This window comes from Metopolophium dirhodum, chromosome 5, assembly GCF_019925205.1.
Source record: "Metopolophium dirhodum isolate CAU chromosome 5, ASM1992520v1, whole genome shotgun sequence".
Classification (NCBI taxonomy): Eukaryota; Metazoa; Arthropoda; class Insecta; order Hemiptera; family Aphididae; genus Metopolophium; species Metopolophium dirhodum.
In genome coordinates this window covers 2,876,507-2,893,762 of record NC_083564.1, presented here as the reverse complement: position 1 = coordinate 2,893,762, position 17,256 = coordinate 2,876,507, and the positions used below count along the sequence as shown (strand labels likewise).

The window sequence follows — 17,256 nt, the reverse complement described above, 5'->3', positions numbered from 1 at the left end:
ATATAATATATACAGGGTGATTCACCAAACGACAAACACGCTTACCCCCGTTCAGTCTTTTAACTATGCACTCATTAAAATTATGATTTTTGAAATATTGAATTATACTCTATGAGAACGTATTTTTAAATACAGAGATTTTTTATGCTATTATTGAACAAGTGACTTTCAATTTTTTTTTTCGAATGAGTACCACATAATTTTGTTGTAAATAGATTTTTTGAAAAATGATATAATAATCCATGATAATAGGTTTAGAATATTTATATATGGGGGCTATGATTATTCATAAATTATATCAAGTAGATGCGTATAGTTATTCTCGGTATAATATTGCCTATTATATCTACTCAGGCAATGTTTATAGGTATATTTTTATAAATTATAAAAATTTTATAGAACATCAAAAATATTGATAAGGTTATGATAATATTGATAACTGATAAAAAAAAACAGAATTTAAATAATTATAAAATATTTATGATGAATAAAACGGTAGGGAGCGTGCTTGGTGAATCACCCTGTGTGTGTGCATTGTACATTATACTATATGTATACGTTCATAGATAGGTCGACTCGGCGAAGTCGTACGATATAACTGCAGCTGTGCAATATATTATAATGTGCGTCCGACGAGTGGTCGTTATGGCATTTGTAGGTGGTAATACGCGCATAGCTATAGTATAGTTATTGTCGGTCAGTCGCCACAGCCGCTGACGGGACTGTTCACCGACAGCAGTTGCGGACCCCAATAACACCGGATCACGGTGATAGTGATAATAATAAAAAAAAAAAATAATAATATATCTCTGTCCTGTGGTGTGTGTGTGTGACCTATTGCCGTGTTCGTTTTATCGAAATAACAAAATTGGAAAACCGGCGAAACGCTGCAGAGGCCTGCAGCAATCGCCCTCAGCCGGCGCACGTTCTCGTCACATTTTATATTCTAGATACGTCATAAATATCTACGATTTTCAATTACGAGAATAAATTTACAAATTCGTCGGCGACCCATACGTCCACCAATTCACCATATTATTTCAACGAAACAAAACCTAATGTTTTTCGCGCGAATAAACGTTCACAAATCGTAATAGTTTTTTTCGTAGTAAATTCCCCAGTCCTCTCACACGTTTACTCGTGCCACTATCGCTATATACGGTGCAATTACTGTGCGGGAGAGAGGGGTAGTATATTATAATATTATGTGTTTTAGTCATCGCTTACACCATCGACTATAGGCCACGTCATGCCACTGGTCGTTTCAGGGTGCAGTTGTACGTTAAATGTACAGGAAGCCTGAGCGCGTGTCGCCAAAAGGGTTGTTCAGTCCACTACGGTACGCGCAGCCGATGTGATCACTGTCGTGCAAATATAGGTAATTATAATATTATTATTCAAAATTGTATTTATATTTTTAGGAAAATATTGTAGACAGTCGATATAGCCGACAAGTACACTGATGTACAAAAACAATTAATATTGTATTAATTCCTGTTTGCAGAGTCCACCGCGTTGCTAGCGATAATCGATATTATAACATAATATTATTTAGTTTATTATTTTGAGAACAACCGTTCGGCCCCAACCGTTCGTCTCTGATGTACATTGCAAGTGTATATGAGCACAATATTCTAATAATATTTCGAGTACTAAAAAAAACTCCGTTTAAAATTTATATTATTATTATTATTATTATTGTAATACGATTAAAAGCGTGTACATAGGTTATACGCCTGCAGACGGAATACGATTGACGATTGTATAAAAACGATATTCAATTTTGTTCTATTATTATTATAAATATTATTAATGAATGACACGCTGTAATAAATAACATTAACTTTATAATAGCTTCCGTACACACATGCGCGTGTTGATCGCCCCATAAAATATTCTATACGTTTTTCCTTCCTACATATATATATATTTTTTATTTTTACTATTATTATTATTATATATAATATATATTTTTTACGACTTCCGAAGAGAAAACAAAGCGATCGGGATAACGAGCCATAATAACGTGGCATAATATAATATATAGATCATAATAATAATAATAACGTGTAAAACAAATTCGAATTCCACATCAAACACTCACACGACATCGTAAAAATAATATATACAGATTATAGCAGTAGTATAAATAATATTATAATATTTGTATACGCAATATCAAAAATTATCTCCGTTGTTGTCTTCTGCTAAATTGATCGCACTTTATCGATCATTCACCGTCAAGTTTTGGCGAAAATGATAAGTGTTTTTCTTTTAGAATCGCGTACGATTTTTAACTATAATATATAAGTTTTCCCCACCACCAAGGTACCTGCGCGTAATGACTAATGATACACGTCGCGGGTCATTACGACGATATTACCGTACGTAGGTATACATGCATAATATTATAGTAATATTTCTTGTAACGAACGACGGCGACGATGACGACGACACTATATAATCATTATTATAAATTTACAATCCATGGCCGACGTTGAGGTATCGATTCGAGAACGTAGTCACCAGTCACACACCTGCAGTCATCGGTGCTTTTTCGCGGTGTCCGGTTCGTTTTATGTAATACTTTACACGCGCGCGCATACGGTATACCAGATACCTATTATATATAGTTACATGTATTATAATGTATACAGAGTGAGACGTGGTGGTTTTCATCTTTAATTGTAATACACTAATACATAATAATAATTGTTACGGATTATGATAATATACTAGACAACGCGTTCGACAGCTCTGTGTATAATAGTCGGGTACTTTATTAAGCTACAGATTGTTTCCCATGACCACGGTATATCGTCGTAACCGTGTTATGCTGTAGAATATATTACGCCGTCCGTAGTACCGTGTATCTACACTTATATTATATTCCTTTCGATTTTCGTCCGACGATCGTCACGCCGTAGGGGGAAGTGACCGAGAGTGTTAGGGAAGTGATCGAGGGGAACTCGGATTTGAAAGGTTTCCTACGGTGTTGGTCATTGCGGCGCCGATCACGTTTCCACCAACCGGCCAAATCCCGCGTTAGTCGATCGCGGTATATCGGTGGCGGTGATGCAGCACATCGACCGTATTTCGTTTTCCAGGTAAGTCCATAGCGGGAAATTCTCGAACTTGAAGACGATCGTTTTAGATTCCGATATTTCCTTAAATTCTTGCGGGCCGCACTGTGAGGTTAAAATCACACAGGTTGTCAATGCGGTCGCTATAATGTCCGTACCTGTTATAATAATGTAGTAACACCACTAACACTTGATTGAAATTCGCTCACTATACGATAGCATTTTTTTGGAATGCGTTAGATTCGAATCTACGAATTATGTCTATGTGTTACACTTTTATCAGTGATACCAATATACCATATTGTTTAGTCCTAATGAAATACAAATTATTTTCAGATATTAGACAAATCCAGAAATCTGTACATCGACGTTTGTAATACCTGCGTCCTGCAAGTTCAATTATACCGATATCCAATCAGCCTACATCCACTTTGACTCATATCTTTGATTTGGTGACTGCACATTGTTCGGACGAGGTAAATTACTTATAATATATTAAATCGAGTATAATCATATACTATGTCATAATATGTTATATGACATAATATCTAACCTAAAATATAGACACAACTTTCTCACTCGTCGGCTCTGAAGCACTTATAAGTTTTTCTTCTTAATGATTTTTAGCTAGTGAAATTTAACATAACATTATAATATGGTATTTAAAACAGTAATATGTATATGTAGTAATCAAATGGCATTACTGTCCCGCTGTGAAAACGGAGAAAATTTGTCGTCGTCAAATCATGGCACATGTAATGTCGTCGGGGACGCGAGTCGGACCGTAACATAATAATATAAAGTCGATTAAGATAACACGAACTCGTGTATGTATACGTCGTTATATTGCGAGCGCTTGTACAAACAGGACATATACACTACCACAGCAGCACACCAGCAGCAGCTGCCTGGCGTCGAATTAATGTTTGCCAGGAAGTCCCCGTATTTCGCTAATATAGCATATTAAGACGCCACGCCACCCCAGCCCCGAGCAGCCACAACAAGGCCGAAAAACCGTCACCTCCCTCGCACCCCCACAACACACACACGCGTCGACCCTGCGCCCCCTCCCCCCACTGACGCGCGCGGATTTGTAACGCCGACCCTAAATTTAACGCGGCATAATATACATATTTTATTATTAAACGTTGGTAACCGCGGTACATATAGAAGCTAGGTATACAGTACACGACGCGTTATTAATATAATATATGTATGTTGTGTGTACGCGCGTTTAAAGGAAAGGGCAACACCGGTCTACACCATGTATACATGTGCGTATATGTATGCGTGCGTAACAATATAAATATGTGCTTAAGCCGGCGGCGGTGTTATTGTAATATTATGTACCGTTAATATTATTTTGTACCTACCTGCCGCGCGCGTATTAATAGCCGTGTTGTCGATTCGTTAAGTTCTCCCAAGTTTATACTACGTATAACGCTTTAATTGTATCGACCCGTACCGTTTTTCACCCTTATTTTTTACGCAAACACGCGCACTCCTCCGACTTGGCGCCCCCCCCCTTCCCCTTTGAATTGTCGCACACACGGTCCGATTATAGTGTTAATACCTAATTATTATAGTTTTCGCAACGTCTTGTGTACAGTATATAATATCATAACTCGACGTGTTGTACCTATACGGCATATTGTATTGCGTACGGTATAGTGCAGTCACTGAAGCTCTAGACGCAGTACCTAAACGTTTGATTTTTTTATCTTTTGATATATTATAATATCGGTCTTACACAAAGCTTATATTTTATTCTACAGCTATAAAATCGTTTCTCTGTACTTACCTGCAAGCTATGTGCCAGGTACATAATACAACACGCCAAATCGTACTTTTTTGATATTAACTCTAATTTAGAATAATTTGGACATTTATACCTATGGAGTGTTAAAACTCATTTATAACGAAATGCATTTATTTGAAATGTTCGAAAGGATAATATTTATTTTACACGTGGCTAGTGTTTTGTTTATTAATGGTTTATTTTATAATTTATATCCATATGATGTTTTAACCATTTCGATTTATAAGCCAATAACAATTACATAATCAGAAAGGTTTTTATACGTTTTTAAAATATTTCCGTGTGCTTTTACCTGTATTACGGAATACGGCTTATTGCAGCAATAATTCCAATATTATATTAAATTATTATAATGTAGTAAAAAAAAAATGAATCATTTCATTATTGCAACACTTGGAACAATAATTTAATATTAACTATAATAATAATTTATTATAATAAATTAAATATTTCGTCTATTTATCAGATTGTAATAACGTCGAACAACTGTAAGTAGTATGGCTGCAGGAAAATCTTAAGTGAAAACTGTATAAAATACAGTACAATTAGTACAATACAACATATTATGGTTGCACTCTAGCTACCTATTAATATGGAATTCGGTATTTTTTCCGTTTGCCCGTGTGTCATGGGTTTTAAAATAACTGACGGAGAATCGTTAAATGTTTCCTTTGAAACTTGAAATCAACCTATGAGACGTTTCAGATATTTTGCCGAGTTTTGCGCGCTGCTCACGGCGGACTAATGTTTTAGTCGGTGGCACGCGTTTGCGTGATTTATCAAAACTAAATTATTATTTATAATATTATTTTTACCGACACGATTTGCTATGGCATACATGGTGATAAACTTAGTACGCTCGCCCAGTCATCCCTCTTTTTTACTTCGATAACGGATAGTTATTAACAAAAATATCTAATCATAGCAATGACATGTTTTTACCAAAAACGATGTAATATTGTTTTTCTTTCCTTCGCAGGACACCACACCAATGGCGACCGAATGCACGCCACTAACCAATACCGATGACGTCACACCAGTATCAGGTTCCGGGTACATTTCGCTGTCGAAACACGAAACCGATCACACTCCGCCGTGCCTGAAACCTAGATGTTGCGTGTACGCAGCACTGCTGTGAGTTTTTCTAACAATAATATTATTATCATAATATGCGTAGATGTTATCGCGTACCTAATATAAATTGATTTAATTCTCAACGCACTCTGCGATTAGGTATAAGGTAGGTAAAAGAAAAACACCGTCGTCGTTTTAGTACTTATATGATGTACACATATTATAATAATTATGTTGGCTTAGAATACGAAAACGTTCGTATCGTAAGACTTTATAATAATAATTACAACCGTCCACGAGAGTGATTTATTCATCCCACAATATACTTTATTTTTTTTTGTTTTACAAAAAATTGATTTTAATATTTATAATTTAAAATAATATACCCATTAATATGTATACGTCATCTAAGAAATGTCTACTTATTAATATATTGGACAAAAATAAAAACGTAAACATTTTTTTTTTGATAGATGTATGAATGAAATATTCTCTTTTTTTATAGAACCTTTTTTTGCACTACTTATAAAAAAATTTTATTAGTTGAATATTATAGACTAATATCCCAAATAGACAAATAGTCTAAAATAGGACTATATAGGCTAATATTAGCTGTAACGTTATTTAGAAATGAATATGTTACAAAAATAAATTTATCATGATAATATATTATATGATAAGGAAATATTTGCTGATTCTTAAAAAAAAGTTTTTAAAATAATTATATTGTACCACATTATAGAACATTTTCATTCTAAATCATTTTGTATCATTATGATATAAAACCTTTTCTTTCAAAATTGTGTATTTATTCTGAAAAGGTTCTAGCTAACACTAAGTTTAATTTCCGAAATAATGATATTCAATGGTATAGAACCATACTTTTTTTCCCTTTCGATATATTTTCATACGTGTATCGTGTATATCGTCTACGTCCTACCTATTATTATTTGTTTGTATTTAAATTTTAAATGAGTAGATTATCGACAGTTTTTATAGTATCTGATTATTTATTCTTAACGACACCTGATCTTATCACCGTACTCTAATACATTTAAATGTTATTATAACTTTATGATGATTAACAATAAATTTAAGTAGATACGTCACACGTATGTGTACCTATATAGTCACTCGATATAGTTTGTCGTCATAATGTTCATAGACATTTTTATTTCAAACAAAAAATTCACGAAATACCACTATATGAAAACGATTCAAATATCGATTCTATGAAAAAACTCGTGCCAATTTTAAATTATTAATATAACTTTAAAATTGTTTTCCTTATTATTTTAAGGACAAAAAACAACCCTAGCAAATATCATGCATTACCATCCTTTTATTCGATATTTCATTTACATATAGACATTCAAAATAATTATTAATCCTACTTGAACTATTAGTGTCAATAAATTAAATATGCTAATTGGAAAAAATAAATTTTATTTTAATAAGTAAGCCCCTAGATTCAAGAATATCATTAATATTATTCAAACAAAAACAATTCAGATCATATTTGCTTTTATGATTTAATTTCAGTTATTACATATATATATTAATAACGACCAAATGGTATAGATCAATTTCAATTAGGTTTACTGTTTACAAATATTTATATAATATAGCTATGTAGTTAATATAAATACAATATATATATCACATAACCCACTTTATATTAAAATAACCACTTTTAAATAAAGATTAATATTTAAAAATAATTAACAAGCTAAATTATAATTTTAAAAAATATACATAAATTATTCCTGTATTTCTGCAGGTAACATCGAAGTTTAAAATAATATAAATTAAAACGTTATCGTTAAAGCTTAATTATTTATAACATAATAACATGATAAATATATACTATAGTATAGGTACAATCTTTGACATTTTGAAATGAAAGCAATCAATAATTATTAATTTTGCCAAGTCTTATTTGATTTTGTTTTGAATTTTATTAAGTCGTACACGATATTAAAAAATAAAACGTGGAAAAAATGTTTAAGCTTTCAAAAGGTATTTATTTATTTTGTAACTCTGTGTAAAACTATCCAAGAACAAAATACCATGAAATGTAAATATACTACTTTGAAACAAGCAATGGGCTTAAAAATCAAAAGTTAAACTTTTCTGTTCATTGCTATTGTATTTTTCTAAGTGAATAAAAAGAATAACAGCAAAAGTTACCGACAAATATTTAGTTATAATACTATTACAATAATATTTTTTTGAGCATCAAACTCGAGCGAAAATCGTCAGATTATAAAACAATAACGTAGCAGACATTTTGTGAAAATCTACCTCTCCCTGACAAATTGAGAAATGTAAAATTGTTTTAAAAAAAAAAATAACCTCCTGATACAAAAATAAGAGAGAAAGTAACAGCATTTCGAGCTAAAATAGGCAACTCTCGCCTAACACATGTATATCTCGTCAGGAAGAAACCAGTACCAGTATGCGATACTTGTAATGTAACTCTAACAATAGAACATATTATAGTTATCTATACCACCCCAAACACACCGAAGCCCCCAATGAAGAGAATCAGTAAATCGCAATCAGTGCATTTTCCCGCAATACAAACCTTAGCCATAAATGTTATATAACATGTCAATATATTTTGTATTAAGTTTTAATGTACATAAATACCTTTTTGTTTAAATATAAAGTTATTGAAAAAAAAAAACAATAACGATATGAACTCAGGTGGATTCAAATGACAAATGAAACTATGTCGGAAACTTCGTAATGTCAAAGTACTGTACACTGTACATTTTTCCTGTTAATATCACATATTTAGTACTTATAAAACTCTATAACCAAACATAATTATGTAATCATCGTGGGTCTGAAAAAGATTAAGTTTCTCGATCGAGAACGTATAGAGTCTCCTATGTATTTATTTAGAGTGTTTCTAGCACGAGTCATTGTCAGGCTTCTATGTTTCAGCATAGAATTTGTTGTTGCGTAACGTTATCGACTGTCTTAAAAAAATAATAATATACATGTAATACTTACCATAAGTGGATTTTCAAAATTTTTCTTGGAAGGTGGGGCGTTCAGAAAATGAATAAGTATTATTTCAAATGCATTATTTATATAAAAAAAATGGTCGAGCGAATTTCTGTTTATGTATTTTATACATGTATCTATATTACATATTATTATAGTATATTTTATTAGATATGTTTTGATTCGTTCCAAATTCAAAAAGGTGCGCTCAGATCAGATAAGTTGATAGATGTATAAAAATATTAAAAACTAATGTTTAACATAACATTAATTTGACTTTTGGGCGTGGTCCACACCCTCTCCCTCCCTTCGTTATAATTCAGCTTCCGATGTCTACCAACACTTTCCGTGATGTCTGACCAACTCGATAGAAGGACCAATAGGTTGATCCGTGCTGTGTACATAAATCGATTCTATTTATCTTTTAAACGCTTACCGAACAATGAATATAATATAATAGTAGTTGTCTGTACATTTTTATGGGGCCTCTGAGAACTGGAGATATTTCCAGTTGGTTACAAGAACTGATTCTTTAGGTTTGATTAAATCACGCAGTGATTGAAAAAAATAAATTTGTATTGCTCCGATCCCTGTCGCTATGAATATAATAAATTTAATGAATGTTTATCAATGTTAAATAACGACTTCTTCAATCCGAATAACTAATGCAAGTGCATAATAAATAATAATATATCAATCACGGTTACGAAATTTTTCATTTTTATCTCCGGTAATTTATTTTTCATTATATATGGAAGATGAAATCTGAGTATAATTTTATAATAATGTAACTTCTAGATACATTATTAAATATTAACTATATATAGGTGGTTGAGAAGGTTGGACCAGTAAACGGGAAATACGCGACTTTGACGCCACCGAATTTCTAATCGAATGTATGTGTCGTCTAAAATGGTCGTTTCCATTATCATCGGTGACACGAACATATATTTTGTCGTCGGCCAGTGTACCTAACATACACACCCCGGCTAGTACGCGTATTTTTATTTAGGCGCATCGCATAATTTAATAATATATTAATATTATCTATATTATTATTATAGTGAACGTAATTTTATTTTATTCGTCGAGACCACAGAGCTCGGCAGGCATTCGAGTTGCCACCGCAGCAGTTTTCCGTTTATTAAATTGGACTTTTACGTTTGAATAATATAACCGTTTAGCGTTTGATAATGACATTTTAGTAACGTATATACATGCGTATCATCATATACGTATGCAGGCATTATATTGTGCGTGGTAAAACCATTTATAATATTAAACCGGAAGAGAACGTGCAAAATGTGTTGCTGTTTAATAGTATCTCGTTTATCCGACACGCAGTCGCGGGTAATCAAAAATGTATGCGCCATGTCTCCGCGATAATAAAATATAAATAATAAAATCGGTTTTCAAAACTTTCCGCATATACACGGTATAATAAAACATTACTAAACGCGCGCCATAAAACAAAAAAATACGAGATTCGAGGCGCGAATCGTTTCGTATCAAATGTGCAATAGTATAATATATAATATACCGTACACCATATACCTGTGTGACATATCGTGCTCGCGTTTTTAAGGAATTCGAAAGCAATTATTTTTTTTTAATAGTAAATATAGATAGGTATGAGTGCACGACAGTTGTACGATTTATACAGACTGGAAACTGGAGGTAAAATTGTAATATCACGAGACAGCTGCTGCTGGTGCAGTGACGGTTAATAGCAGCTGTATTTCTAAATAGTAGATAATATTAAAACGCGTGCAATGCAAAAAGTCTGCTCGACAATTTTATTTCAGAAATTCAAGCGACACGCCGACACAGGGGAACTGCGAGTATAATATAAAGGGTATATAATATTATGTACATCGTGTAGGAGGAAAAATTAAGAACCTTAAAACCTAACTATAGCCGGTGGGGGAGGGGGGGATGGAAACGGAGAGCAAATATTATAAAAATATATTATTAATAATTACAAAATATAGATATACATATAGATTATTTGTGTGCGCATACAACGCGCGTGGTGGTTGGATGCGATTCCGACACAGACGGAAAAAATAATAATAATGTGAACACGGTTTTTCCAAACGACTAATGTCGTTTGGGTCCATCCATAAATCTCGAGTTGACCCCTTTTCGTATAGTTGTTTTGTAAATTATTACGTTTTTAAATTTTTTCCCCGAGACAGACAAACATTTTCGTAGAAATGACGTCGCGTTTCAGTGTTATTTAATAACAACAATAAATCGCGTTTTACTGGAATTGATAAAAGAAATAAAGCACCATGACTGCGCGTGAGAGTTAAAAGTTGCATCAGTAAATGCGGCTGCATTTTAATTGCGAAATCACGGGCCGTGAACAGCAGCTTCTCTATACCTATCCGGTGGTCTGAGCAACAAGAATAACATATTATAATACATTACGTGGCCTCTGCTTGTACCAAAGAATTAATTTAAACATCTAAGTAGACGAGAAGAATATGGAAAATGATTAGAATTCACTATAAATAACGAGTGGCAATGCAGTGCTCGTATTCAGCATTACTGTTCGCGATTCTAATAAATATACAAAACCTAGTCCATAACGGTAGGTATACAATATGTGACTAAAAATATCGAACCGATGTCTAAATCAAACAGAACATACGGCGGTGAAACGTAGCCACATTTTAGAGATTTTTCATGAATTTACATTTCTGATGATGTTTTTATTTACCACGCGCAATGCGTGTTTAAAAACAAAAATATTTATTTTGTTTTTAGATTTAATATGAAATTTCTGCTTTTGAAATACCCGACAGTATTAATTACGACTATAGTGGAAATTATTACGCGGTATACATAATCACAAACTATAATTAATTACTAACGTTAGGTAGGAACAAACTTATTTAATTTATAGTTTTTAAAACTGTAAAAATAATATATATATATATATGCAGGGTGATTCAACAAGCATGCTTAGTGCTGCTTACCCTATTTTTTCCTTTAATAATGAATTTTCAAATTCTAATTTTTGGAATTTGTAAATATTTTTTAAGACCATATTTTAGAATTATTGAGATTTTTAGTATTTCTTAAGAGTGTCTTGTGGCGATACAAACTTCAGTTTTTCTAATGAGGTCCCCCTACCTTTTTACTATAAATTGTTTGGTGGATATTATTTGATTAACCTAATTCAACATTTGAACGAATATTTATCAGTTATTACAATGTTTATATATAAGATAATAATATTCCTTAAATATGGTTTTACAAAAATATAAAATAAAAGTTGTATTGTATCTAGTATTTATTATACATGAACCGTTTTTACAATTTATAAATGTTGGTAGATTAATATCAATTATTTAAATTTTTAATTCACCAAAGCCCTCATAATATCTTCTAGTGCATTATCGTAGACGTATTATCCTTATTAGTAAACAAAATTAAATAATTCAAAAAATACTCGTTCGAATTTTGATTTAAAAATGTAAACATTTTCAGAGAAATTATTCACTAAATAATGTACAGTAGAAAGGGCAAGTTGTCATTTGAAAAAAAACGGATGTTTGTATCTCCACAAAACATACCTTAAGTAGTAAAAACGATTTCAAGAATTTGAAAGTACGGCCATTGAGTATATTAAAAAATTCCAAAATCAGATTTAAAATAACTGCATTATTGAGAAAAGAAAGGGGTGAGCATGCTTGACGAATCACTATGTTTATAACATTTCACCCTTAAGACCGCCTAATATAATATATAATACGTGAAAACTCGTTAAAGTGTGTATACTTTTACCTGACGGCACTTCTTCTTTACACTCAATAAAAGCGGTGATTTGGTTCGGCGTTCAATATTATACTCTCTACGTAGAATTTCGTATTTTATGGAAATTACAGTGACATTATTAAATCGAATAACACGCGCGTATATCAACTAAACGGATTACGCCAAAAAGCTTCAGTCGCACATCTGTGGTACGGAAACCGATATATTATTATTATATTATTATTGTAATTCGCCGCGCACGATAAACATTTATAAAAACAGCAATATCTCGGCGAATGGCGTAGGCACCTCCTATATATTATCTATAATAATAACAGTATACGCTGTGGTGATATTTTGCGAAGAAAAAATTACAATTTAAGCGAAAAAAAAATCCGATTTCCGAACGATCGCGCTATTGTATTGCAGCGATAAAGACAACTAGAGCAGAATCTCGGCACGCTGTTCAAAACAATAAATCAAATTCTGAAAAACCATTTACATTGTCTTCGAATATCAAATTATATTCAAAAAATAAAATATATATAAGTAACATAAATATATATATATGTATATATACTGTATGCTATGTATATATAATATTATGTAATATATAGCGCGGAATAAGACGGAACGCAATGCCGTTCGAAAAATTCTAAAATACAATCAAACAGTATTCTCTTGTCTTCGGCACGAATAATTTAAGCGGTTTTCCGACGAAATTCGAAGGAACAACGGCGCCCTCCCGTGTGCTATATGCGCGGCTGACTATAGGATTATGGTAATTGTTTTTATTTGCGTCGAAAACAATATCGCGCTGCACCGCGACAATATAATCATAACATTAATCGTGATAGTATTAGGTATTATATTATATTATGGTTTGGCCGATCGAAATTAAACAACGATACTATATGGACGAAAGAAAAGCGTGGGAAACCGTTTCTTGTAATATATAATACACACATAATATTATAATAATATTATAATGCTCATTAGCTCAAATCTTGGAAAACAGCACGAAGGTGGAGCTCAAGTGGTCTGAGCTCTACTTAAAGCTCAGCCGAAACTCTGCTAGGTCCCAACACCAGATCAAGTCTTTATCGAATAGGAATAAGTACTAAGTAAATATTAATATTTTTTACAATTTTGAAATTGAACTCAGTAAAATCATAAAATATTTAATATTAATGGAAAAAATAATTATGTTGCAGCCACAGCAATATATTTTCTTATGGTTATATTATAAACACAAACGAAAGATTATTGTTATGTTTTCCGTAGAAATTGTCATGAGAGAATAATATGCGATCAGACAGTATAATATTTTACCGCACAGACAATCGAAATCAAGATCTGAAACATTTGGACTATAACATAATTAATTGTACATTGACTCCATGTACTTGCATTTTTTTCATCACTGGTGTCTGGTACTTTCAAAGTCTTCAAAAAATTATTCATTTTTATAACAACGATAAACTCAAAAATTATCTGTATACATATAGCTTCGTGGATATATACACAATCACGGCGATGTTCAATCAGTGAAGGCGAAAACTTTTTCAGTTTTTTCAATCGCTCCGAAAAGTGTTTCTCAAAAAGAATAAGAAATCGAGAACTCATACACACACACACACACACACACAAAGTGAGTACTCCCTCGCTCCGATCCGACTCTAAAACCATAAAACATAGCCTTCAGAAATATAGAAAACTGTATTTTATTTTATTGTCATTATACGTGATATATTAGGTATGCGTGTTCAGTCTTACGAGTTATGGCCACAAATAATAATAACAATAGCGATGGCATAAAATAAGAGGAACCGAAAAAAAAAACTCGATATATCGACGACCGTGGAAAAAAAATTATGCAATGAAAAAGGACGATTATTACATAATATATAGAGACTCCGGGTTGCCGTTTTATTTTCGTATGTCACTGCTGTCTTTGCAACCACGCGTCATTCAAAATTATACCTTTACGTAACCGACCGACGATAGTTTCTTCCTTGCTCTGAACATTATGTAGTATCCCGGATTATGTGGACTAAACCGTTTTATGGGAAAATGCGAGCGAAAAAAAATATATATTGCCTTTAAACTAAGTGTATCGATTTTCATCGTCTCCAATCTATAATTCCTGGGGAGCTGGGTATACGTACGTATATATTATACTACGGGATCAAGTTTATGACCACATTGGAAAAAATAATAAAATCCCCCTTTTTGTTAACGTCCGAATAAAAGTCAAACGTCAAAAAAATTGTAATCTTAATTTTTACGTTACGACTAGGACACATCGTAATGAAATAAAACTATAGTGGACATTCGTACTATATTATGTTAATGGTTTTAAAAACATACTACCTGTGTGTAATACTGCAATTGACCCGACTGCTACACTATACGTAATAACTTTCAAGAGAAATAAGTGTGACGTGACCGCTATAAAACAATGACATATGTTATGTGTTATCAAAAACGTATGTCATGTGTACCTGATGACGACGGATACTAATAATTTAGAACTTGTCGTAGGTATTTTATATTAATGCATTTCAATAATGCAATATGCAATTATTATTACGGTGACGCGGCGTCTTGGATAGGCAATTCTGCTACAACGCCTAAAGATAACAATATAATCATATTGTTGGGTCCGTTCTGTCGTGAAGTATTCTTTCGAAAAGCAATTCAGTAATGAAGCAAATTGCTCTATAATAATATATCATAATCTGTAGCCATTTTCTATTCTTTTATAATAATATATTATTCTAACCGTAGAAGACCCGAACTTAGGAGATAGGCACACACTACATTTCGGAATATTATTTTTATTTAATAATATTATCAAAAACAAAACAAACAGACATGTTACTATAACCAAGTCTCGGATCACGAATATATTATAATTGAATTTTGAATCCACGAGAAAAAGGATATTATGTAGCCGAAATGGACCAAAATGAGAACGGTCGAGACTATGATATTATAATAATAATTTTGTTGTTATGTAAGTTTGCGTGTATTCGGTAATATATTATACCTGCGCACGCGGTTTAATAATAGGCATGCGTATAATAGTGCCCCTCGCACAAAATCGGTTACCACAATAAAGAAAAATATATAATAACACGATATATTTTCTCACGCGACCATTGTCGCGTAGTTGTTGTTGTTGTGGTTATTTTTTTGTTTTTTTTTACTCAAAACTTTGGTTGCGATTTCGCCATTTTCTCTCCCTCCCTATCATACTTATGTGTGTGTGTGTAACGAAGACGTGGTTGTAATTATTCGCTTTTCTAGGTAATTTATTAGTTGTTGCTTAATTACTACAATCTCGCGTGGACGTGGACCGGTCGGGGAGGGGATGACAAATTAAGGGTTCGGACCCTTTGGCGAGCGGCGTGTGTGTTTGTGTGTCTGTGGGCGCGTGTTTATACGTGGTGTGTCCGAAACGCCGATTTAGAGATAAAGTCGCCGATTTAGAAAACGGTGGTCAGACATACGAAAAAAAAGCCTCCTCGCAGTATAATAAATTAGCACAATTACAGGCCGCAGGGCTCTCTGAACTATTGTGGCGTTCGCCCGTTCGTTTCCCGCACACGTCGTTTATAATAATATTACAATTTTATACAGGATAAATTCCCAAGCATGTTTTCTCCCATTTTTTCTTCGTAATTATTTATAATTAATTTACTCAAATTTTGATTTTTGGAATAAATAAATATAATAATACCGTATTTCAAAATATAGTTCTTATTCTTATACGATTTAAGAGGAGTGTCGTGGGACGGATAACCTTTTTCATTATACACTGTTAGTCAGAAATTTTAAGAATCTAAAACTAATTTTTTTCAACACAAAGTTAAAAAACTAAATTAATACTTTTGGAATCAAAGGTTCACAATATAACGGGCTTGAAAAATATGGTGATTTTAAAATTGTAATAGTTAATATTAATTTATCAATAAATTATTATAATTTGTAAAAAATGTTCTTAGTATAATAAATACCAAATCCAACGATTTATTTTTTTTAAATCGAGAAAGACACATTATTATTGAAAGTAACATTTTCAATTATCTTTCTCCTTTAAGGAAAGCTTGTGTTGGAGAAAGAGAGTTATTATATATATGATACAATTATAGAGATTATATTATAACTACGTTATTATATAATATAATATTTTATAAAACTAAATGTAAAGACTATTATCATATTAGTACCTATTACATTAAATAAAAAGCTACTAATTTGAAATTTGTTTTAAAAACATCAACTTTTTCAAAAACAATCAATTCAAATTATCTGCTTTAGAACTTACAGTAAAATGATTCTATAAAAGATTGGTTCTCATTTGAAAAAATTAATTTGTTTCGTCATAAAACACTTTTTAAATGGTATAAAAATCTAAATAATTGAATGTTTGGTCCTTAAGGCATAAGTAATAAATATAGTTGAAAATATTCTAAAAATCAGAATTTGAATGTA

At 32.1% G+C, this 17,256-nt stretch overlaps 1 protein-coding gene across 3 annotated transcripts in view; it reads left to right on the top strand.

Annotated features, from left to right (window-relative positions):
- Nucleotides 1-675: 675 nt before the first annotated feature.
- LOC132944846 (lactoperoxidase) overlaps nt 676-17,256 on the top strand; it is a 52,998-nt gene continuing 36,417 nt past the window's right edge. For 2 of the 3 annotated variants that reach the window (XR_009664484.1, XM_061014368.1), the window contains exons 1-3: nt 2,537-3,107; nt 3,420-3,559; nt 5,882-6,036. Coding sequence is in view for 1 of the 3 variants with exons in the window: in XM_061014368.1 (XP_060870351.1) it covers nt 5,894-6,036 (143 nt within the window). In the remaining 2 variants the exon portion in view is untranslated. Of the gene's footprint in view, nt 1,379-2,536; nt 3,108-3,419; nt 3,560-5,881; nt 6,037-17,256 lie in introns of those variants that run through there. The other variant, XR_009664485.1, reaches the window with a different exon arrangement.